Source organism: Pagrus major, chromosome 17 (assembly GCF_040436345.1).
Source record: "Pagrus major chromosome 17, Pma_NU_1.0".
Taxonomy (NCBI): Eukaryota; Metazoa; Chordata; class Actinopteri; order Spariformes; family Sparidae; genus Pagrus; species Pagrus major.
This window is the reverse complement of record NC_133231.1, coordinates 23,982,833-24,007,443: the sequence shown is the minus strand read 5'-3', so window position 1 is coordinate 24,007,443 and position 24,611 is coordinate 23,982,833. Positions and strand designations below refer to the sequence as shown.

Below are 24,611 nucleotides of genomic sequence, written 5' to 3'. Positions count from 1 at the left end.
TGTCTATTTGACGATGCCTGTCAATGATCTCTGATAGATGGACACGTTGCCCTGTTAAATAAAATAACATTTCCTGGGGGCTATCACATACTGTAGTGTGAGCTCATGCTTCTCAGCCAGCTGTAGCTGTCCCTGTCCTGCTTTGTTTTAATGCATATAAGACTGTTTCATTCCTCTTTTACAAATTACGTCCAGATCCCTTTCTTCAATGGCAGTTTGGGAAGAATACGGAGCGTCAATTTCAAAAACACTCTCTTCTCCCAGCTGTGTTCTTATCTATTAAACTTGCTTTTCATCTACCGGCATCATTCAGTCTTTAATTTAGGAGGACTAGCTGCAGGGGAAATGTCAATCTTATCGTTCAGCGGTGTGGTGTTTGTGCGTGTTAATTGCATGCTTGTCCTTAATCCAGTCTGATCAATAAACTATCATTGTCTTTGCCTGTAGCGATACCAATTTAATTACATCTCGGGTTTGGAGGTATGTTGTTCTGCTGTCAGTCGAGTGACCGGTATGTTTGTCCTCTCTGTTTATGTTGCAGATGATGAAGTTTGCCTGGGACAACTACAAACTGTACGCCTGGGGAAAGAATGAGCTGCGGCCTTTGACGAGAAACGGGCACTTGGGCAACATGTTTGGTGAGTGTCTGCCTTTTGCTCGAGGCTCAAAGGGTCAAAGAGGTCAACTAGCATAGTTTTCATGACCTGTTGACCTTTCTTTCTGGAGAGGTTATGTACACTAAGACAGAGGAAAACTACACAGGGAGATGTGGACCATTTTCAGGTGAATGATCTAAACAGCCATGTACTCTTTCAGCCTTAAAACTTTAGTAAAAAAAGACTCAAGATCAACAAAGTCTTTGTCTGACATAGATGGACAACCACTGCCTTCTTCAGCAAACTCTCACAGGCAGGACTATATTGGACTTTCACTAACACCAACAGCAAGAAAAAAACGCCAGGAACAGCAAGTTTAGATGAGATGCAGTTTGGGAAAGTTTGACACACAAGTGAAAAAGAAAGTGAGGCTGAATTTCAAGTCGCCGTAAAAAGAATCTGCTTCCCTCAAGCGGAATGCAAAGACATTTCTTTCCCTGCAACTGAGGAGAAAATATGGGTGTCATTAACAAAAAACAAAATAGCAGCAATTTGCAGGGTACTTAAAGCACAAAAGTTATGTTATTCATCACGCAACACCGATAATGTGCGAGCAAAACAGACTGCGAGGACATTAATCGAGCCAAGCGAGGAAAAGCAAACAGACAGCCGACTCCCTTCAAAGAAAAGGAATCAGTGAAGCAATTTGAATCCTTTATTTATTTTTTAATGTGCAAACTAATCTCTGGAACGTATTTGTTTACATGATGAAACATTTTTAAAAATAAACCGTATTCATACAGCACTTTTCAAAACAAAGCTACAAAGTGCTTTACATAGTTTAAACGGTATGAAAGCAATTCAAGATTGAGGCAAATACAATCAGACAATTCAAATAATACAAAAATAGAAATATTTTCATGATTAATTATCAATGAACAATTAGGATATTGAATAATCATCAAGCCATTTATCAAGAAGAATACTCCAAAGTCCAAATTCTACCACTTTAGCTGCTCAAACCTGAAGATTTCCTCTTGCCTTTATTGCCTTGGGTCATTATTCCCACCTGAAAAGCATCTGAAGATGTCACCTTGGGCTCTGGGAGATTGTGACAAGCATTTTTCATTATTTTCCGATGTTTTACAGATCGGATTATCATTGATTAATCCAGAAAATTATAGTCAAATCAATAAAAACTCAAAATAATAGTTAGTTACAAGGTCATTGTAATCTAGTAGGTCATTATGCCGTAGCCTTGTTTTTACCCTAACTGTTTTTTTTTTTTGGTTTTTTTATTTTGATAAACCTGCACTTGAAGGGTAATTCCACCAATTTTACACATTGAGGAGTAGTAGTGCACATGTGAAAAAGTAGTGTAAAGCTCCAGAGAAGATTCAAAAGGCGATATCTCTGATTTTCTTGTATCGATTTTGTGTTTTAAAACTGTCCATAATGAGTCCAACAGTGTTGTAGGAGAGCAATGCTAGACAAGTGGACTTTTCAAAACCTGGCGCCTACATTACCCACAATGCAATTAAGCCAATGAGTGACATCACTGGAGGTACTTTATCAGATTAAATGCAGCTTCCTCTGGAGCCACAAAAGGCTTTATACTACTTTATTTCACATAGGCAGTAGTACTCCCAAATACGTTAATGTGGAGTTATCCTTTAATTTAAAAACAATTGGGAAACTAGTTCCCAAATAGTTTAAGAAAAAAAAAAGAAAAACTCAAAACAAATCAGAATGAATGAAGTCACAAAAAGATCCTCTGTTTTGAGCTGTCAGTTGAAAGAGAAGAGGGAGCTAACATGTCTCACCTGTTCGCGCCTCAGTAAGCTTTTGTCACCACATCTTCCTCACTTTTCAGTCAGCGCGGGAAACCTTACAACCTGCCATCGGCGTCACAGCCTCTAATTGAAGCCAGATCCGGAGAGGTCCTCAGGTCCTCTGCAGTGAAGCATATCAGTCAGTTCACACTGCTGAGCCAGAGGGAAATCCCATAAAGAAGCCCTTTAATAAAAGGTGGATCAGCGCTTAATAAGACTTGGACGGGTACTGTCTTCCTCCATCACTTCTGTAGGGAGTCAGGATTATTAAGGCAACGATGCAAGCTCCCTTGGAAATACAGTTTGTGATCTCTCTGCTTCTCTCGTTTCCCCGATGTCGCCAAGTTCATAGTTGAAACCTTTTTCAAGTACTGTCCTTAAATCAAGTGACAGGTGTTCTGGTTCAAAGCAGCATCCAGAATTATCTGATGAAATCTACCCAAAAACATCACACGAACCCTGATTTTGCCTGAAGTTTCGAGCTGCTTTTAACAGTCTGTGACACTTCAATAAGTATCCTGCGTCTGGTAAGATCGCAAAGAGCATTTCTTGTTCCAAAAAGGTACTAAAGGATTTGTCACCCCTCATAGTCAGGTAGATGAACAAAAACTGAACATATGCCTGTAACAGTGTGTGAGGCTTTGGTCCAAGCTGGTGCTGAGTTTTGAGATTTGATGAAGGCACAGAAAACCTTTTTAAAAGAGATCTGCCGGTCTTCCTTCAGGTATTGTCTCAAGATGAGTTATCGAGGCGTATTTTACTTACACCACTTGTGATGTAAAGCATCATTAGGAAGGAATAGCAGCTGGGGACAGTGAAAGTTAATGGACTGTGCTGTTGTCAATGCTAAAACTTGAGGAATAATAGAGACAATGATCGAGTCGGTCGCTGTGATTTGTTTGTATTAATGCTCCATTAAGAAATGTCTGACTGCTGCTGGAGGGCAGAAACTCCAAACACACTCCCAGCAATGAGCTTTGACATCAGCTTATTAAACCTATATGGCGAGCACATTAGCAAACAATCACGATATATTACTTACAGATCGAGCACAAGCAGAGCAATATCAGCGTCCCATCGGTTTTCGTTCTCACAAGCTGTCCAGCTCCAGATTTGTGCCGCTGAAGTTGTATTTATACTTGATGCAGAGGGTTAACGGCACTCCTCCAACAGATACCTCTGCTTTAGGTTTTGATTTATAGGTCAGCGTCTGATATTACCTTTAGATGTCATGTTTGCAGCGCTACATGGCTGTGTTTGTACCGCTCTGACCTTCTCCCGATGTGTTTTACTGGAAAGGGGAAGATTACTGAGGCTTCTCCGACTTTCTTTATGTTGTCCTCTGTATCAATAATCTCCACAGGCATCGACAGTTGAAGGAGAGAACAAACAAGCTGAGCAATCACAGACACCACATATATACCACTCCACCTGGTATCACCATAGAAACCTGTGTTTTTATGTGCACAGGCTCCTGAGAAAAAGACCTCGGTCTCTTTGGTTTGCTAAATACTTGGCTTTCTCCACCAGCTACTCATTTACATGAGCTGTCTCCCACTTTTCTCTTAGTAGTTAGTTTGTGTTAAAATGACCTGAATAAAGGGACAGTTCCATTAATTTTTTTCTCCCTTTCTTTAACATTGAAACCCTTAATGTCTCAGGGAATAATGCATGAATCTTCATGAGAAAAAAACAGGTGTATTTAGGTCTTTGCAATGTGCAAAATATTGACCATATTAGTCAACCATACGTTAGTGAGCTGTTCTCTGGGTGTTGCTAGGCCCCATATAGATGCTCTATAGCTATTATTGTGTGTGCATGCACATGAGTTATGAATCAAATTGTAATAGAAAGTCTCATTTTTTCCTCCCACTGCAGATATCTCACACTGAAGCGACACTTTCTAAATTATTCTGCTGTTGGGGCCAAAGGTTTCTCATAATGGATAGTACAATTCTCAGCATCTAGCAGCTAAGTGCCATCTTTATCTGTGCAGCGCTGTGGCATACCTTTACTGTAGATCCCAACCGATAATGCAAACAATAAAAGCTAGAACAGAATAAGCCATTTGTCTCTGGCAGTCGAGAAGTAGTTGACTTTCCAAGTGTGGGGGAAGAGGAACGACTTCATGGTTAATCCCATAAGCAAATTTATTTCCAGTCTGTGTGGAGCCAGCATCATGTTCTGCTCCTAACTATCCTTGTTTGTGACTCAGTGGGTTATCTATGAGCAGAGAGAGCGAGGGAGTCAAAGGCAGGGGAGGAGAGAAAGGACATCATGCTAGCGAGTAAATGTCACATTGTGTTTGGTGGTGCGGGAAGCCAGGTATGAAATTGGATGCTGTGTTCTTTAATTTAATCCCCAGAGTAAACAGACATGCGGCGAGATTGGATCTACAGTTAGCGTTCGTATCAGCGGCTCGTCAATATGCTGAGAGTCACCAGAACATCCCCTGTGCTCTACACTCAAAGACGCACAACACAAACCACAGAAAGGCGTAGAGAGAGGCGCTTTGCTGCTGTTCCTCACTCGGTACTCCACTTCTCTGGCACACTTTCACTTTACTATAATCTCCCTTTGAGTCTTTCTCTCAACCCTCCATTTTCTTCAATTTTAACTGTAATCCCTCTCTTCTTCCCTTTGTCATGGCCCTCAAGGCTGAAAGCGGCTCTCTTTTATTCTTTCCTCTTAACCAAAGTTGGTTGCGATAGACCTTTTCTCTCATTTCCCTTTTGTCATTTAAAATACAGTATGTCTTTTTCAGCTTATTAAAAGTTTCTTTTGCTGAAGGCAATTAGAAAGAGAAAAGCGGGCTATTTACAGTACTTTCAACAATTCTGCCTCCTCGTAAAACTGTGTGGGGGTCCCCACATAGTGAGGAGTATGAGCTACTGGACAAGTTAAAATATGTGCATTCAGGTTCTTTTGTCCTTAAGGGTAAAAAAAACATACTTTTGCATTATTCAGCATTATATTATCATATTTTTAAAATCTAGTGCTAAAATATTGCACTAGAAAACCTTAAATATGTTTCACAGATAAATTATTGGTTTGCTGATTGGTTAAATATCAGGTACTATCTGGTAGCTCCATCATGTTTCCCGTTCCCCCTTGATTTCATTACATAACTTCGTGTCAGGGTAATCATGTCATGTATTATATCTCCTGGAGCATTATCAATCTAAGGAGAGCAACATGTTGAGAACAAGGTCAGATTCTAGTTCAGTGACACAGATGTTCCATTTACTTTGTCTCCAGCTTCAGAAATAGTCATTAGTTTTGGTCAAATATGACAGAAATACAGGAACTCAGTGCTGTACATGAAGAGCTGAGGCTACCAACAACGCAATATGTATCCTCAGCACCTGAGCATAAATACCACATGATGTGAAAGAGGTTGCCAAAGTAAAGTTTTATGGCTAATAGAAGCTTGGTTGTGTTTATCCACGGCACACTGACCTCTATGTTGGGAAGCTAATCTTCCTTTAAAGAATAAATAAAAATGTGTACCTCCACTGTTTACCACGCTGATGTAATGGGGAATGAGTTTCTGGGTTCATGCAGGGTTTTTGTTTTCTATTAATAAATTACAGTGTATACTTAAGCTTAGAGGTGAAATCAGTTGTGTGTGTGATGGATTTTTTGTCATGGCATAGTTCAGTGTTTATTATTTGATATTTGAGTGTGGAAGTGACTGAAGGGATTATCTTCAATATTTAGAGCTGATATTATCAGCAGTTTCCACCGTGACTGACATAAATCACTGAGGAAGGTCAATTGAATGATCCGCAGGGTGTCTTGCGTGCTGCTATTGACTTTCAGTAATAATAAATCTCTGAACAGGAGGCGCTTACCCGGTATTAAAACTGAAATGGTTTTGTCGAATCCCTGTAACTTCAGGGGTCAACGGGCAGCTTGAGATCTCAGGATAAATTTTCCACTAAGCAGAGGGTTTTTAAATTGCATTCCTTAAACCGTCAATAAATGATTTTTTTTTTAACAGCCCGGGGCTTGGAAAAAAGTTGCAAACATAACATTGATCTGTCATCATCTCTTAAGCTGATATTTGGCTAAATTAAATGGCAAACAGTCACTTTAAGCATCACACATTTACACATCCAGTAGTACAGAGCAACATTATCATTCAACATTCATATCACCGTAAGTCCAATATTCACCGTCTTTTAGCTCTGTTTTTGGTCTCTACCAACACCAGAAGGAAACGTCAAGCTCTTTAGCTGCTTAACTATCTACTTTTTACCAGCTAACTGTGTCTGTCTGCCGTTTGGTGCTCAGCAGATCCTGCACAGTGGGTTATTAGAGCTTTTTTGCTGAAAATGGTTGCCTGCTGCAGCGAAAATGACACTATAGCCCTTTTTACACAGAGATTCCTCAATAGCAAAACCGTTAAATATCATATGGATGCTGTTATATTGTGTTGTGATTGAGATCCTGACTGACCATGCATCATGGAAAGCCACAAAGATACGTTTTTTGCTTGAAATTACATCACATAATCACCATCAGTAAATAGTGGACCCTGTCTGGCTCTTACTCACTTACTGACCATTGAGTTGACTTTTCCACATTAAATTTGGTGATTTTATTTTCTATATAAGTTGCCAAAGACAGTAACTACAACAACACAAAGTTGGAAGGTTACAAAGACATGAAATGTCGTCACATAATGGCTGTAAACAGCTGGAGCTGCCTGGCTCTCATTGCCGAGGACAGACGCTGTTTTCTGGGCCGAAGTGTGACGAAGAGTCGGTAGGACAGACGGGGTGACAGCGACTTTTCCACGTATAAATCCTGCATTTTTTTTCCTCATATAATTTGCCGAAGACACCACCTGCTACCACATTACTGTTTTTTGGTCGTGGGTTGAAGTGTGGGACATTTCTCTTTTACTCTGAGCGATATCCAGTGAAGGATCTTTTTTTGTTGTCTACCATCCCGCCTCTGTAACTTTTATACAGACAGCGAGGTGGAATAATGGCAGTGTGAATAGGGCTCATGAGAACTTGAGAGTGAACCAAAACAGTTAAATTGTGGACCTGACAGCAAGACAATGAGCTTAAAGTTGCTATTATGCTCAGTGACTCCGATGGGAGCTTCGGATTCTGGTGATAATTCTCACTTGGTACATCAATATTTTAGCAATATCAATTATAGCAGCTTTAAAAATGAAAGTTGAGGTTGTAGTTAGATGTTGAGCATAAATCCGGAAGACGATCTTTGTTGTTCTTCAATAGCTTCTTTCATCACATCTGATAGCTACAGCACTCACTGTACACGTAACCAGCTTGATAGCAGTACTGTACCTTGTCTTTTTACTGTTTTTGTCTCAGTTTCAACCTCTCATCTCCCTGCTTTGTTTGATTCCACTTCCTGTCTTCTTTGTTTCCTCTTTTTTGTTCATCTCCTGAAACGTTTTCTGTCAGAGAGATGGGCTTTTGCCATTATTTCATATTGAAACAGAATTTGGGCCCGGAGGTATAAGGAAGGTGAGAAAAGACTCTCCTTGGAAGGGAAAGTCAGACAGCTCGGGGCAAAGGAAGAGGTGAGGATGTTAGGGGCTTTTAAAGACCTTAGGCTATTGGGAAAGACTTAACTCCCATGTGTGGATATGAACAGATTTTAAAGGTTGTGAGAAAGTGATGCGAAGTCATTTTGGGACACTTGTTAACTGTGCAAGTCTTGCGAGCCAAAGCCCTCAGTGCTGTGAATTATTTTCAATGTTTGGCTCCCAGAGCTCTCGTGCCCTACTTTTATGGTGGAGAGCATTAACTTGAAGTATCAGTAGAGATGGTTCTATATTTCCGACGTATCTCAAAGCAAGACCGAAAGAAGCCCTGAGCCTTGAATTTAAATGATGTGAAATGCAAACAGGATATATACTTAAGAGGTAATATATGATTCGTAGAAGTACTACACACTCAAGGCCCAACCCTTCAAACCCAATCAATAATCCCTTTTGATGTCTTTGTTCTGGATCTTTATTACATTAGTTAGACAAATAGATGCATGAATGTTGGACCTGAATACTTTTCTTCAACTAAGCCAGTTTGTAGCCAGAGGAACACCTTAAGAAGTCCGCAAGACTTGTCTGTGTGTTTACAACATCTATCTTCATCCTTTGTAAATCTTACCCTTCAGCGCTGTATAACTGGAAGCAAATCAGGTTGGACGGATTGTTATGTTATTAATCTTTTACTGCCAGACCTCTATAAGTGAAGGCTGTTCTCTCTGATCCGAAAAGAAAGGCGATTCAGTAAAACTCTTTGGTGAAGGAGGAGGGTCTGTGGCTCTTGGACAGTGTCCAGGATGCGTTATTCTTCTTTCCCTTTTGTTACCAGTCTGGGAAAAAGCTGGAGAATTGGTCCCCCAGGTCAACTCTGTCTACCCATCTAGTGTCCTTGAAACCGTAGTTGTACTTTACAATCCCTTTCGGCTACAACAAAGATGTGGGAGGGAGATTAATTCGCCTCCTGTGCTAACCCCTGTTAGATCAGAGGGTTAGGCATAAGAGTTTCAGTACGAGTGGCACAAAAACTCCTCACAAAGACTGACCGACCCCAAGATCAAATCTTTACTTTGTCGACCCACCGCATGCAAGAAAAATACGGTGAAATGATGAGCTGGTCCATTTATGGGTTCTGTTTGTGATGGAAATGACCAGGGGCACCGCCGTATTGACTTTGTGGCATTGAGATCACTTAATCTGCAACATCAGAGAATAATCTTAAAGAGTGATTTCAGAATTTCCACCTGTTTCACCAAACTGCCGTCTCTCAGGTCCTGTGACAAATGCACACCAATTTTGCCATCATGGCTGGTGTGATCCCATCACAGGTTGGTCTCTAGTTTTAACCTAATGTTAAATCCCAGAGAGACTCACAGCTACAGGCACAGCAGCTAGTGCATGTTTTGGTCCAGTGGAGCTGGGCTGCGTACACAACTGGCCATCATACGTAATCAATGGAATAAGTTAGAGCCAGATTGATACTTGACATTGATGCCAATACTGATATTAAGGAATAATACATTCCAGTATTGATGTATTTGCAGATATTCAATTTTATTTTTTTTTCAAATATCCCTTCAATGTTGTTATCAAACACTTAAGACAAAGACACATAGTGGAGGCAGCTATTTTACAATTTAACCATAAACTTTATCATCTCAAATGACTTCACTGGGAATTTGATCAATATAAATCACCTCTGGCATCTTTTTCTGCATTGTTATGTTAAAAAACAAAACTATTTATCTGAACACTTATCTCATACGTCGATACCAATATATTTGTGATATTTTGTTTTTATCAGCCTCTAGACCTCAACCTCTAGAAAAGCGCTCGCCAGTCGTGCAGTACAATAGGAAAACAATGTTTTTTCTGGCAATTTGTTTCTAGAGATGATTCTTGGTGGCTTCTCAGAGTGGGCAAGAATGATTGAAATTGGGATACAGGGATCTGCAACTTAAAACGAATGTGGGCCAGTGATGTAAAGTGGGGAGCCGATGGCCACCACTCCTTCTGGCGCCCTCATTTGGACCACACGCATCTTTGAACTTGTTCCTCATTTTGATCTCAGCTATTACAGCTACAGCCAGCAGGCAGCTTTGCTGAGTGAAACAGGGGGTTAAACTTACTAATTACAATGTTGTATCTCATTTGTTTGTGCAAAAATCTAAATGTCAAAGTGACATGTTTTGCTTTAATGGTTTTTTTTGTACAAATGAGTTATAGTGTCTTAATTAGGGAGCTTCAGAGGTGCTGGTGGTGGTGTTGCTACCTTTGGGCAGAACTAGTCTAGCTGTTCCCTCCTGTATCCAGTCTTTGTGCTAAGCTAAGCTAACTGTCTAGCTGTAGCTTTATGTTTATCATACATACATGGTATCTGAATGGGTCTTTACTCCTCAACTCGGCAAGAAAGCGAATTAACTAGACTATTTCTTTAACGAGATGCAAATCCATGCAGACCGTTGGTGCCAACTTGTGGTATTGTACTTGACAGTTTTCTCATTTCAGCCTGTATTAGTATGTGTGATACTCAGCCCTAAGTATACATCATCAGTTTTGGCCAAACCAATGCTTATAGTAAGAGCTCTCAGGCATCTCACAGTCATTAGGCCCCTTTTCAGATTTCCTTTTCTTCCTTCTTTTCATAAGACTAAGTAATTCGTTCTTATTAGAGCTCTCACATACTGTATCACTTTCTCCTCTCGCTGTGAAGTGAGAAGCCAACCAGTCCCAGAGCCTAAATGGAGGATTAAAGAGATGTTCGTGCCTCTGTGAGCGACGTCATTACCCCCGTGCCTGCATATGTGGGTCACTAACTGAAGCACACGGCACATTAAATGCCAAGCCAAAACCACAGCCCAACAGATGCTGCGACAAGGCTTGTGATTGTGCTGGGGAGAGAAAAAAAAGAAGAAGAGAGCATTACATTAGGTGTCACAGCTGCCCCTCCCGCACTCCAGAGATTTTTCATCAACAATAGATGTCCTATGGCTGTTAAGGGGATTGGCCACATGCCGCTATTCACAATTCCTCTCCAGCTCTCTGCCCCTCGACAACAAATGAAAGAGTAAAGACCTTTTTTCTACGCATGGAAAAAAAATGGTTTTCTCATTTTTTTTGTCCGCCTTTATCTCAGGATTATATAGACTTTTCTTTTTTGCAACCCCCCCCTGCGTTGCCCTCATTTTTTCCCTCCTCATCCCCAAGAGTTGCAATTAAAGAGCATAAGGTCACCGGTTTTGTGACCAGCGAGTTTTCCTGGAATGCACAATGAGCTAGCAACACAGGCCGAATCCTTCAGCACGGCGCGCCTGGGGACCATTTAAAACCAGTGGCGTTTATTAGAAAAATCCCAAGCGTTCACCGGGTGATGTAAAGCGCTGCCAGGTGCTCTTACATGATGGAGACCAGAGGAGGATGGAGGAGAACTTGATTTTGCTCGGATCAATGCCCCAAATGATGGAGCCGCGGGTATTTATTATTTAGTCGTCCCTGGCTGGAGGTGCAATTGAAAGGAGAGATAAATGTTTTATAGAGCAATTGGTGGCCCTCGGGGTCCTTGGAGCCCCTGAAAGTGGTGAGGGATTTTCACCAATTTTCACTGTCATACATCATTATAATCTTGTACAGCAAACAAAGCAGTGACAGAGATTTCTGCTGAGACCACAGACTTGCAAAGGAGGCGCTGCTTAGAAATGACTCATAAGGGACTCAGGCATCGAATATCCATGTATACAAACACATACATATTGCTGTTAGCTCTGCGAGGCTCAACCTTGAGCTCTTTTCATTTGCAAACTCCTCCCCTTTGTGCCATAAAAGAAATGTTTCTATTAAAAGCATTCAACTGCCAGTCACTTCAACTATTGCCTGCCCTCTTCTCTGCCCACACATTAGGAAGAGCAGACACGTTTAGTTTTTTTTTTTTTTGCTTCCTTTGCAGTTACCTCCCAGCAGGCCTTGTGCCTGGTCTCAAAGGGGGGCACTGTGAAGGTTAGAGAGAATGGAGGAAGGAGTGGCCACCTCCCTTGTCATTAGGGTTAAACGACTGGCTACGCAAATGGTTCCTATCACCGCCTGTCACATTAGAGTCACAAGCGGAGTGAAGGGTTGTCACTAGCCACCCACTTTCCATTTCTACCCCATCCATTTCTATATCCCATGGGCTCCATCATGGTGCAGAAGAAATCATCTGTCTCCATAGCAACCAGCGCCAGGTGACAAATCAGGATCTGGTCCCTCCCCCCCACGCATCCCATCCCTCCACTCAGTATTGCCTATTTGTTCTGGAACCAATAAGGCCTCAAACCGAAATTGCTGGCTGGACACGTCACATATCATCATAATTGTGAGACCTAAAGCATTTTTATCACCGTGGTAATATAGAGCAGCAGTGTGGGAGGGCAAATGATTTATACATAAGATGGTGCCATTAAGATATGTGAGAGGGTGCATCGTGGAGCTCGACCGATATTGGATCGCTGAGATAGATACTAATATCATGACTTCAGAATAATAAAAATGCCATATACCAATATAGAGTTTTTTACATTAACACATAACAACAAAAATGTAGAAAAACATGTTTGATAATGATGTTATACAATAATACAACATTTATTGCTCTGCAATGTCTTTTTGCATGTCTGCCAACATCCACACCTAAAACAATATGTATGTGATAACCTGATATCAGATGATGATATTGGTCGAACTCGTCAATACGCCCTTATACAGCATCTCATTTGAGTAATAAGGCCTCATACATTTCTCCTCACTCACTGTGCAAGGAAATATAAATTATATAGATTCTGTATTTATATCGTTTTAAATTATTCAAGAGGATAAAATTGTATTTGTGGAAATGGCTTCCGGGCTTCAGCCCTCTGGGTGGGTGTTTCCCGTGGCATCGGTTGACTCACAGCTCTGACAGCAGGAGGCTCGCTGTTCATTTCTTTGGTGGACTGTCTACTGGAGAATTTCACAATATGCAGACGAAAACTGGATGCAATTCACAATTAATGGTAGCAATTAACATGTATTAATCATTTCTTTATTGGCCATATGTTTAATGCTGCTGGACTGTGAATTTCTTTGTAAAGTAATGTGACTTTATGCATGTCCTCGAGTTCCTCTTCTCAGTGCCTTGCTCTCTGCTAACAGAGAGCAACAGTAGTGAAGGTTAGCTTAGAAATGGAGTCCGCTAACATAAACCAACAACCAACTTCCAGCACAACACATAAGTTCCACAGAGCCCATTAAAGTTCTGACCCTGTCCTTCAACATTCGGGAGGACAAATCACGATTTTAGAATAACTATCCAACTTTGCTTATGATAACTTTGTAAGGTTTACTTAATGGACTCAGTGAAACCTAGAGATCGGAAGAAGGGAAATATTTTGCCCTGGCTGGGCGTGCATGCTGGAGTATTTAAGCTGCGGGCAGATGAGGAAGTTGACAGCGAGCTTCTGATAATGCACTCATGGGGCGAACCTGCTGTCAGAGCACGCTTCATCCCGCTGCATGAAATGATGGTCCTGACTGCACAGCTCTGCATCTGCTGCCGGTGAAGCAGCAGCAACTGCCTGGAGATCACAGCTCAGTGCTTCACTCGCACCAAGAGCTAGCAGGCCGAGCTAGTGACGGGGCTCTAAAAGCATGGATGTGTTAAGATCATGAGGGGTTTCTTAAGGTTGGATTGCTGCTGGAGAATGCAGCGCCAGGCGAAATAAAAAAGCTCAGAGACAGACACAGCTTAGATGACAAGTTAAGGGTGTTTTATTGTATCAGTGATCTGCTGTGGGGGTTTTTCCTTGCTGATCTTGTCATCTGACGTAAAGAAAGTTCTTATGTGTCAGAGCTATTGACGCGATTTGCTTCCTGATATTTGGCAGCAGAAAAGAGGATGACAGGACATGAAAGCGAAGCCATCTTTCATCATCATCACCACCAAATTTCTGCTAGGATTAGAACAAGTCCCCCTCAGTGGCCATGAGTACATCATCAAGCCTCTGCGCCGGGATTATAGCCAAGATGATGAAAAACTGGATGCAAAATGTACGATGAAGCAGGAGGATTATCAGGGATTGTACTCTATTCTACTGTAACGATTCAATCGCTGGCTGATGGATACAAGGGCGAGGGTCAGACTCTCTGTATCCGGATAAAGCCCCAAACACCCTCATGTTGTTCCCGCTTGGTGTTTTGTACCGTTTGGAATCCTTAAACTGTGTGTTTATGTAATCTGGGATCACGGTGACGTATTGCCGGAGTCACTCTGAACGATGACGTCTCTGCAACCCGATACATGCCGCTTGTTGTGTAGTAATCAGTGTTTGGCAGTTTTAATCATGAGCGTTTCCTGCCAAGCTCTTAAGCTCGTGAGAGTATAAGGGAGCAGATTTTGCTTCATTCACTTATTTTAGGGACTATTAATATACGGTACTTTTTTTAGCTCTGGCTTATTGCACTCTCTACTCTCAGCCTGTTTTCTCCAGCTGAAGAGTCTCACGATAACTCCTCCTCAAAGTGCTGAGACACCCAGCCATCTTTTCATCTCTCATCTTTGAAACTGTCCAGCGTTACTCATCAGATTTCCAATCTTCTCAATCACAATCCCCCTCTTTGAATTCCCGTGTCTGCCAGGTGCAAAAGGAACATTTGGATTTGTCTCTGAATTTCATCACTCTCCCGCAGCTCCTCTGATGTTGCCTTTTGTGTTCCATGATAGCAGACAGTCGTGTTTACTTTTCAGAATATTCTCTGTCAGGAGTCAGACTTGCTGTTGTCTCGCTCCTTACACATTCGCACGGAGCAGAAATCTTTTTGTTCCTGCGGCAAGCGTCGTACCTTGAAGTGTTATAACTCAAAGACATCACAGTAACGCAGGTTGACCTCTGCAGCCCGTAGTGTCTCTTAAACTCATGCACACAAATCTTCACCTCTACTTTTTTCCTCTATATCATCCTGCACTTAGTCTGCAGAAAATACTTCCATCCTGTCTCATCGCTACACAGCAGATCGCTGCAAAGTGGGGCTCAGGTTCTCTGTGATGACTTCTGACTCGGAGCGCAGGGAAGGAGGAAGGTGGCGGTGGAATGAATAAGTAAAATCGCATGAAATGAATTCCCTCTTTTGGTCTATCCTGCCGCGAGGGTTAGAAGAACTTTCACACTGAGCTCGACGGTCCAGGCCACACTTCACAGGTGGTGAGGGGGCTGTGAGTGGTGCTCTCAGCCTCTGGCATCTTGGAAACATAAGAGACTGAAATAAACAGAGGAACGGGCAAAGCACTGAAATAGAAATTGATATTGAGTAGCGCGGACAAGTGTTTCAAGTTGCCTAATTCAAATTACTCTTGGAAATATCGTTAGAAAAGTTTGTGTTGCCGCTGTAATTGAGTGTGAAATTGCAGGTGAGCAAGCAGCAGTACCTTTCCGCAGAGAGACAGGTGGTCTCTAACTGGGCTTTCCACAGATTGATTAGAGGAGTGGAAGAGTTCATGTCTTTTCCTTAATTAAAATCTTCTCTTTCAATAATCCCACACTTTCATTTAACCAGAAATGTCTGACGCTCCAATTATTTCTTTACTGCCTGATAAAAGAGTTGTACTGTCCTCCAGACAGTCGTTCAAAGACATGATGTACAAAACAGCACATGCATATAATCGTAACCTGTAGATGTTTACTCTTGCACAGCAGTGGCTTCCTAACTCCAGGTTCTTCCTCTGCCTTTGTGTGCCTGCGGGGCTGCACAACTGAGGCGAAGCGGCTTGCTCTTTTTAGATGGCTGCTTTAATTTCTCCAGCTGACGGTTGCTCTTCGTCAACAGGTTATTAAGGCTCTCCTAAATTGGTTGGGCTGCACATCTTTTCTGTGTGTAACTAGTGAGCTAGGAAGCTCCATTCAGATGAGATAAAATCTGGGAGGCAGGATGGGAAGCACTGCCTCTTTTTAGCTATAGGAAAAAAAAAAATCAGAGATTAAGCCTGCAAAGTGGATTTCTATCGAGGTTAAACCTGAAACCTTGGACTGAAAAATTAATGCATTCTTCCCCCTGCAGACCTCTGCTGCAAAATAAGGGTTTATTAATTACTGGCAATATTCTAGGCTTTATTTTTCTATTTGTCGTGCCCCTGGATTTAAGTCGGATGACCTCACGACGGGCTGAAATGACGCTTCAGCACTGCGCCAGAGTGTCTTTATCAACCGCCTAATCAGAGCATCTAGCTTTGGCTGTCATCTCCAATCAGATGTTGTGGGTTGACAGAGCATCAGATGTATGATCCCCCTTCTCCTACTGTGCCGCGTGTCTGTTGATCAATGCACGGGAGGCAGTTTGGGGAGAGGGAGGAGGTGAGGGGTTCGATAACACTGACACTGTGTGCGGTGTGTAATCTCATCTGAGAGGCTGTCATATCAGACAGGGCTGCTGCACTGACACGCTACGCTCTCCCAGAGTGGCAAATTAGATTGCTGCAATTAGATTGACGTGTGTACCGCTCAAAGTCTGGAGCCTCTCTAATCATGTCTGGACAGTGTGCATTTTGTATTTGTTTGATTAGATTAATGTGTTCAGAGGTGTGTTGATTGGCTCTTTAGTCTTTGGCACTTTGATGGTTTATTGATATACCTGTAAAAGCCAATCATCTCACATTTAAACCCGTTTCCAATGCTGTGAAATTAACTTTGGTGGCTTTTTAAAATAGGGCTGGGTGATATGGTAAGCACTTGATATGATAGCAAACACAATACATATCTTGATATTTAGAAATCTTCTCACAAGTGCTTGATAAAGCACCAGTAGAGACGAAGGCTGACAGTTGCTTCGCTTCATGTTTCCTGTGTGTCGGGCAAAAAGCTGCACTTAAACACATCGCAAAGACTGCAGCTGACAACTAACTTGTACTTGGTAGGTACTTGCACCTGCCTCGGAGGATATACCTCTCTATACCACCTGGAAGTAGTAGTTAGTATTCATCATTCAAAAAGGGGACACATATGACTCAGGAATGCGGATATACAAATAGTTTTTACAATAAGGTTTTCTGACACCAATCAAGCTAATAAAGCCACTTATAATCAAGAATATGTCATGCAAATGTCACAAAGAAGATGAAAAATATGGAGAAACTGTGCTATATGAGTGAATTCATGGATACTCCAGCAACATGCTGCACTGATCACTCAGCTGAACAGCCAATCAGAGTAATTCTAGTTTCTCAGTCGGGCGATGAGGGTTGACTAGTGCCAATGGTGGCAAACGCACTTTTTTCTGTGTGTAACTAATCGCAGATACTTTTGCTTTCGTTTCAGCTGATTCTCTTTCACCTTTAACAAAGAAAGCACAGAAACACTGCTGTGCCAACATCACTAACACAAAAATAAACACCAGACCACCAATACTAGAGTACAGAGAGCTGTGCCAATAGATTTTTTTTAAAGAAAATTGGAGGCTTGCCTGAGAAAGTAGAGGAAAAAAGAAACTTACTGCATCAAAATAAAATACAGTACCTCAGAAATCAGTGACAGATTGATAGTGTCTCCCTCTGACAAGTATTCATCAGCTGTCAGAGGCAACATGAAGAGACTAAACACTGATATTCTCCAAGACAAAGGATTCCTGCTGTCCATAGCTGAAGCCTCTGGCTCCGTCCCCTCCTCCTCTACAGGCCTCATAATGGAACAAATTTATTTTGACTCCAGCTCTAATGTGCCTTGATCTATCAATTCTCTGTCCCTTTCTCCGTCTTGCCAAGCAAGTGCTATCGCACTGGAAGGCACAAAGAACCATTAGATGCAAGTCTTTTTAGCGGGGCAGTTTGACTGTGTGATTACCATAATGGTGAAAAAGGAGACACAGAGGGGAATAGAGGGGAGGGACTCTGTAGGGTGAGACGGGGTGCAATCAGGACTGGTTGCCTCTAATTTTGTGCATGTCACCCTTAACTGAGGGGTTAGAGATTGCAGTCGAGGGGATTTATATGCGAGTGCTGGTAGCCATGGCAGCAAGGCAATCATACAGATGTATCCGCAGAACAAGGAGTCCGCTTAATTTCTCGGACACACAGCACTGACTCAAACTGAAAGAGAACAGTAAAAAAAGCTGATATTCAATGCTTATCTGAGCCATTGGCCACTGGAGGAAAAATAGATAAAAAAAATTAAACAAAAAAACAAAATGTTTAATTTAATCATGGAAACGGTGCCTTTCGTTTGGCCGCCTGTCGCTATCACTTCCAGGAGAGAGTCGGCGAGTGAGGAAGGAAGTCGGCAAATGTGACTAAACATAATGTGAACATTTTAACAGCAGGCGGTTTTTAATAATGGAGATAACAACTCCCGTGATCCCACGCTACTTCACTTGAGAGTGAACCGACCAACCAAATGCGATGCTGCCATCCTTGTAGCCGGGATCCCACGCTACTCACATCCTTTGTTGTGTTTTGATTTAGAGACCCCCGGTGGCAGAAATTACAAACTGTGTGCTTAATTTCATAGTGATGTAGTGTATTGTAACGTCAATTTCGTCATATTCAATTCCTCCCCAACACATCTACAAACAGTATGGGTTTTAGCTACATTGTATCCGTACTTTGTCACTCCACTGAGACATGAGCTCTTTCCTGAGCTGTCCCTTTTTCATTTTCACCGCTCTTGTTTGGACAGGAGTGCTACATCAATGTCCAACACAACACAGCTTTGCATATTCCTTGAAGCAGGGTCAGCTTTGCATAGCCTTATGACTTAAATAATGCCTCTCTGTAAACAGACGTCGCCAAACAGATCCGTCTCTGTGGCTGTCACCTGCTCCTCCAGGCTGTCTTTAGATATACAGCTGCAGAATTACTTGAGACCAGATCTTCCCAAAGGTTGATTGGAGAATCAGGAATGCGTCGCAGGCACAATTTGTCCCCCGTAAAGAGAACAAATTGTGCAGTCTTGAGTGAAAGCGAGGATTCAATTGAACACATTTAATGAGCCCCATGTATGCACCCTTGCTCTGTGGAGTAACTGCTAGAACAGTCTTTACATTTATAATCAGTGGGATTAGTTTCCCCCACTTACATCTTGTAGCGAGGATAGGATAGGATCTGGAAGTAAGGGTCTTATATGTGCAGCTGCAGGAGAAGGTCTTAGTGCTACTTTCCTCCGATAGTGGCACTGTCAGTTTCAGCTGGCTTATCTTTGGACGGGTGCCCAAGCTCTTTGGGCCTCGCAGTCAGAAATACTTTGGGGTTTGTTGGGATGCCTACCAACACAAGCTGCTGAAAATGTATGCAGACAAATCTGAGGTGGAGCCGAAGTGAACACGCCGACTTTACTTCGGTTGCATCTCACTTATAAATTATCTGCGCAATAAAATTGTGTGTAATCTATGTAAAGGATTTTAACTGTTTATTAGTTTATTAGGATCCCCGTTAGCGAATGCCATGACGTCATCTGGTCTCCCTGGCTCTGAGATATGTCCAGAAGATCGGGGAAAAAACACTGTTATATGTCAAAAATGTTTAGACCACACTAAACTGCAACTTTAGATTTTCAGAAAGTAATTTGCTGTGTCATCCTGAGGTAGCAAGTAGGGTTTCGACAGTATGAGATTTTCTGTACGATAACCATCTCAGAATATATGAGGGTTTCACTGTATCACAGTATAAGGTATTAATTCATATTATCATTATTAGTTACAATGACACAGACATTTTTTGGGTCGGTATTCGATGTGAATGACCTGAGACTGTGACTCAAAATCTTCTCCTCTCCTTCTACCTCATCTTATAGCATTTCTATAAAGTTGCAGCAAAAACACACCTTGCATTTTGAATGTTTTCACCCGTGAATCTGTTGTCACAACAGCAGGTGAGCCACCTGTGGAGGAAGCTTGTTAATTGTGAAGTCGATCAAACCCGAGGTGCACCGAACGGCATCGCAGCAACCAGGTGCACTTACATGTTTGTAAAATGGTAAATGGACTTGCAATAGCACTGTTCCTGTCTACTGGAGCATCATTTTGGGGTTCGGTATCTTGCTCAAGGATACTCCGACATGCAGCCAGGGGAGCTGGAGAATCGAACCACCCGCTCCACCTCCTTAGATACAGCCGTAGCAAGTAGGCCGACATTTAATAGGAGAGATTGCATCGCAATCAGTGCATTTACAGGAGGGATGTAGTGCCAGGGAGTGTCTCGGTCTCTGTCTGCAAAGCATATATGATTGACAGTAGACAGAAGAGGTCATCCATTAGTTAATCGATTGCGGATGGCGTCATTCTCTTGGACGGATTTAAAAAATAAAAGTCTAAAATGCCAAAATGGGTTGCCAAATATAGCTGGGCAGCCATTAATATACCTGGACGGCCCGTCCAAGTAAATATTCAGTGTTTCCCACATATATATTGGTTAGATTTAGAATGTGGTTTGGTTTAAAATGAGTACTTTGCTAAGTTTGTGGGACGTCATCGTTGGTTGGCATGCATATGCATTCCTTATTCCTCAGCTGTTACTGACGTTCCTTGATTTATCAGACATCTGCTCCTCAAGGGGACCAAAGCACCATCTTAGTCCATCTTGATTGATCGACATGACATTTCTGACTCTTAGTTTCTCCCCGTCTTCTTCTTCATGTTCTGCCCGCTAACCCTGCTTAATCCCACTCCCTCTGAACTCACTTTCTTCTCCCCGACCGTTACCCCATCAGAAGTCCACTCGCCTACAGTACAGTCATCTGCTTAGTGCATTTTATCGCCTGTGCTAGCCGTGTGCCTCGAATAGCAAACAGCTAGATATCGTTAACATCACACAGACACTCTGGCTCGCTAACCCTGTCTCTCTGGTGCCAGGTAGCATTAGCGCTAACAAGACGCTCATTGCCCTGGCGATTGATAATTGGATACTGCCAACCAGTGGTAACAGGGAAGTCTAATTGATGTGAATCCAGCGTCTGCATCAGTTAGATTCAGTTTGACGACGCTAACAGGGTGACTTATTGACCACATCTTTAATATTTGATTCCTTCAGCCATGAGTCACAAGCTTAAAATGAGAAATGTATCGCTCTGACTTAACTCCTGTTTTCCCATGGGTGTATTAAAACACTCCATCTCTGAAATCTAATTATTCTCATCTGTTTAAGTATATTGCACCTTTAATGTACTTAGTCAATGGAATTTACAATAAACATCCGCTGGCTTTTCAGGAAAATCAGCATACATTTTGCATGCGAATCGAACAGAATGCGAGTTAAATAAAATTAGAGTAGAGTAGAAATGTTGCGTCCCCTGAGGGATTAAATAAAGGAGTGGTTTATCCTGATACATATATATCACTAGTGTGTGTGCGTGTGCGTGTGTGTGTGTGTGTGTGTGAGCACGTTAAGAGAAAAGAGAGGGAGAGAGAGCGAGGCCAATAATATCACAACACAAACGGGCTGCAGCGAGCGATTGATCATGTGGACTCTGGCCGTCCAACGTAACCTGCCTGACCGACACTGACTGGCCTGCGACAGCCATGATAAATGAACATCCACCGGCCAATGTCTCACTAATGGCTTTCCTTGTACTCTGTGTGCCTACACACACACACACACACACACATTCTTGCGCACACTTCTCACTTACGCCTAATTTGTACATTGGAATACTGATGCCGGACGAGTGCATGTTAGTGTATTCGTGCACGCTTTTAGCAGCAAGAATGTAATTAAATACAATGAATGTAAGAAGTTCATGTTTAAGAGGGGTTAGATAATATTTTGTACCGGGTAATTACTGCTTTCTGTCTTTTCGCTTCTCTCTGAACTCTGATCCTTATTCTACAGTGTCAGATTACAGTTCACATCATTTTTATTATTAATAAATGTAATGTGGTTGTAGACACTTAAATGTGAAGATCTGCCCCATTTTTCATGTTTGTTATTTTTTGGATTTTAACATTTATAGACGATAGAATATATTGATTATGAATCAGAAAAATTAAGAAGTACTGACAACAATAATTAGGTGCAGCCTTAAATAGGTTATGTATTTAGTCTGTAGCAAAGACTGAAGATTAGGGATCGATTGATATGTTTTTTTCAGGGCAAATGTGGATACCAATTATTAGTAATCAAGGAGACTGATAACAGATATACGTTTGCATTCTTGGTGTCAAAGTTTAACCAGTGATGGAACGTAACTAACTACAATTGACAGAAAGAGGTAGCTGCATCAGAGCCAAAGTAGTGCAACATATCAACAACTGGCCAAAAGAACAACAACAAAAAAATTAAAGCATGTGTACCGATGATTAAACAAAGATTAAAATTAGCCTTGGTAATTATGGATCCAGCCCTACTATGGTTAAAGCACTACTGCACAGTGTCTTCACATCAACCCATGTGTTGTACCACAGACTTATTGTCTGGGGCATTACAATTGCCATTGTTAGAGGTCGCTGGGGAAAAACTGCTCTGCTGCCTTTGAGTTCGCATCAGTAAATATAACATACATCTTTTGAAATATGCATCATGTGAGCAGAATGTAATAAAGCTCTAAAACTAGTTTAATACACAGTGTCCCTCTGCGAGGCATGGCCATGAAATTAGCTGAAAATGCAGAACCCGTCTCAGTTGTTATTGTGCGTTAGTGGTGCGGATTCCCTGACAAATTTTGCAAGTAATCAAATTACCAAAACCAAATGACATGCAGTGAACCTAGGACCCCTGCACAGTTGCCCTAATTGACCAGTTCTGGGGATGGTTTGTCATTATTTATGGCCTGAAGCTCCCTGTACAGTATTTGAGGCTGATGCTTGTACTTTTTATTTCCTGTAGCTTTTATGAGTCCAATAAATGTTGTGTTCTCAGTGTGATACATCAAATAAATCGTAAATACATCATTCTTACTGTTTAAGTCATTATCTGATGCATCCTCAGTCCTCATCCTCCATAAACATAGAACATAAAAATGCAAGGAAAAGTCATGTGTGTGCATGTTTATTAGTCTTTATAAATACACAGTGGAGCACACCTATTGCCCTGTCTTCAAACGATCCCTCCGGGCTCCTTCCATTTTAGCAAAGGGCTACAGAAATAAATAGGGTCTTAGACCATGGAAGTTGAAGGAGTACACCATGATGGATTGATCTGCTCCATCAATCCTCAGAGTCAATCAATCATCTTAGCCCTGGTGCTGGTCGCAATAGGAATTTTCCACACTCGGCTGCTGCGCCTGCAGCCTCGCAGCGCTACCTCTGGGGTTGGATAACCAGATTACATTAGATATCTGACTATACCCCTCCTCTCAGTTGTCACCATCACTATTTGTCATCCAAGAGAGATAAGGCTGCTGGGTAAGCAAACTGAAAAACCTCCTTTCCCGCAATAATAAGAGTCAAAGTTTGAGTTAAAATCTGCTGGATTTCCATCCTCTGTAACATAAGTAGAAGCAGGAAGTCTCTCTGATGTGATACACCAATACACAGTACATCTGACATACAGTATGCACTAGGACATGGCTAACAACCTCAGCAGATGGTCCTCTCCAGTTATGTAGACTACATGTGTCTTGCTTCAGGCTAGCACTACCCTCTCACTGACAATATGAGGTGAACTGCCAGCAGGCAGACGAGCTTTCAAAGAGTGGGGATGTGTGGTAAATTTGAACTGAATACCCATGAAAAGCCACGGCACGGCAACTTTACCAGGCCTACAAGCTTGGTATGAGGTACTGTACCAAAAAGAGGAAAAGCTAATGAAAAGAAATTACTTTTGAGTTATAAAATATGGCTTTAGCGAGCTTCAAATAGTGTATCTCTGCATCTGATACTATTTATAGTGCTGGATTAATGGCCAAAGCATATGGCACGCATCATTCGGCCAAGCCAAGCCAAGCCAAGCCATTGATCCTGCTCTGGCTTGCACTCTGACATCCTGGCTGACCTTGTAAACTAATCCATAAAACTATGGAGATGAGTTTAAGAGGTCAGTGATAGTGAGAATTTTGCTCTCATAGTAATTACATAAAGGCGGTTACAAGTACTACAAACCCGATTTCAAAGAGTTGGGATGCTGTGTAAAATATAAATAAATACATTCATCTCCTTATTGTCCCACTGTGTTTGAAACATGTTGCTGGGATTAATTAATGAACTTGATGAGTTAAAAACCTTAAATATACCATCTTTATACTGTTTTCAATTGAATATACTGTATGTAGAGATGATGAGCAAATTATTACAGCGTGTTTTATTTATGTTTTAAACAGAGTCCCCACTCTTTTGAGGTCAGGTTTGTACATGTACAGCAGTGGATACTGAATTCAGAATCAAAATCCTCAAGGGTGACAGTAAATATTGACGGCGAAGGCGTTTGATGTCTGTTCAAAGTTTTTTAGATCACAGTAGACACCTCAGCAGATCTGCACAGCATACCTGCCAACATTCAGCTGTGGAAAAGAGGGAGATTTTCTCGGCTATGGGCAAAGCGCCACTGCCCCCATGTAACCCTTCATCCATGGTTATTTGCGCATGCTTATCTCTGCCTCTGGGTTGGGTTTTCAGGTGTCATGACACACATCCCACACAGACACTGAGAAACACCCTTTTCATTTGTAAAACTATAAAAATCCGGAGATTAACAAGGGAACACTGCGGAAGAAAGGGTTAAAATAGGGACTGCGGTGC

At 41.8% G+C, this 24,611-nt stretch overlaps 1 protein-coding gene across 2 annotated transcripts in view; it reads left to right on the top strand.

Annotated features, from left to right (window-relative positions):
• Positions 1-24,611, top strand: part of LOC141012416 (mannosyl-oligosaccharide 1,2-alpha-mannosidase IA) — a 208,218-nt gene that overhangs the window by 91,492 nt on the left and 92,115 nt on the right. For both annotated transcript variants that reach the window (XM_073485893.1, XM_073485892.1), the window contains exon 2: positions 542-638. In XM_073485893.1, coding sequence (XP_073341994.1) covers positions 542-638 — 97 coding nt within the window. The remainder of the gene's footprint in view (positions 1-541; positions 639-24,611) is intronic.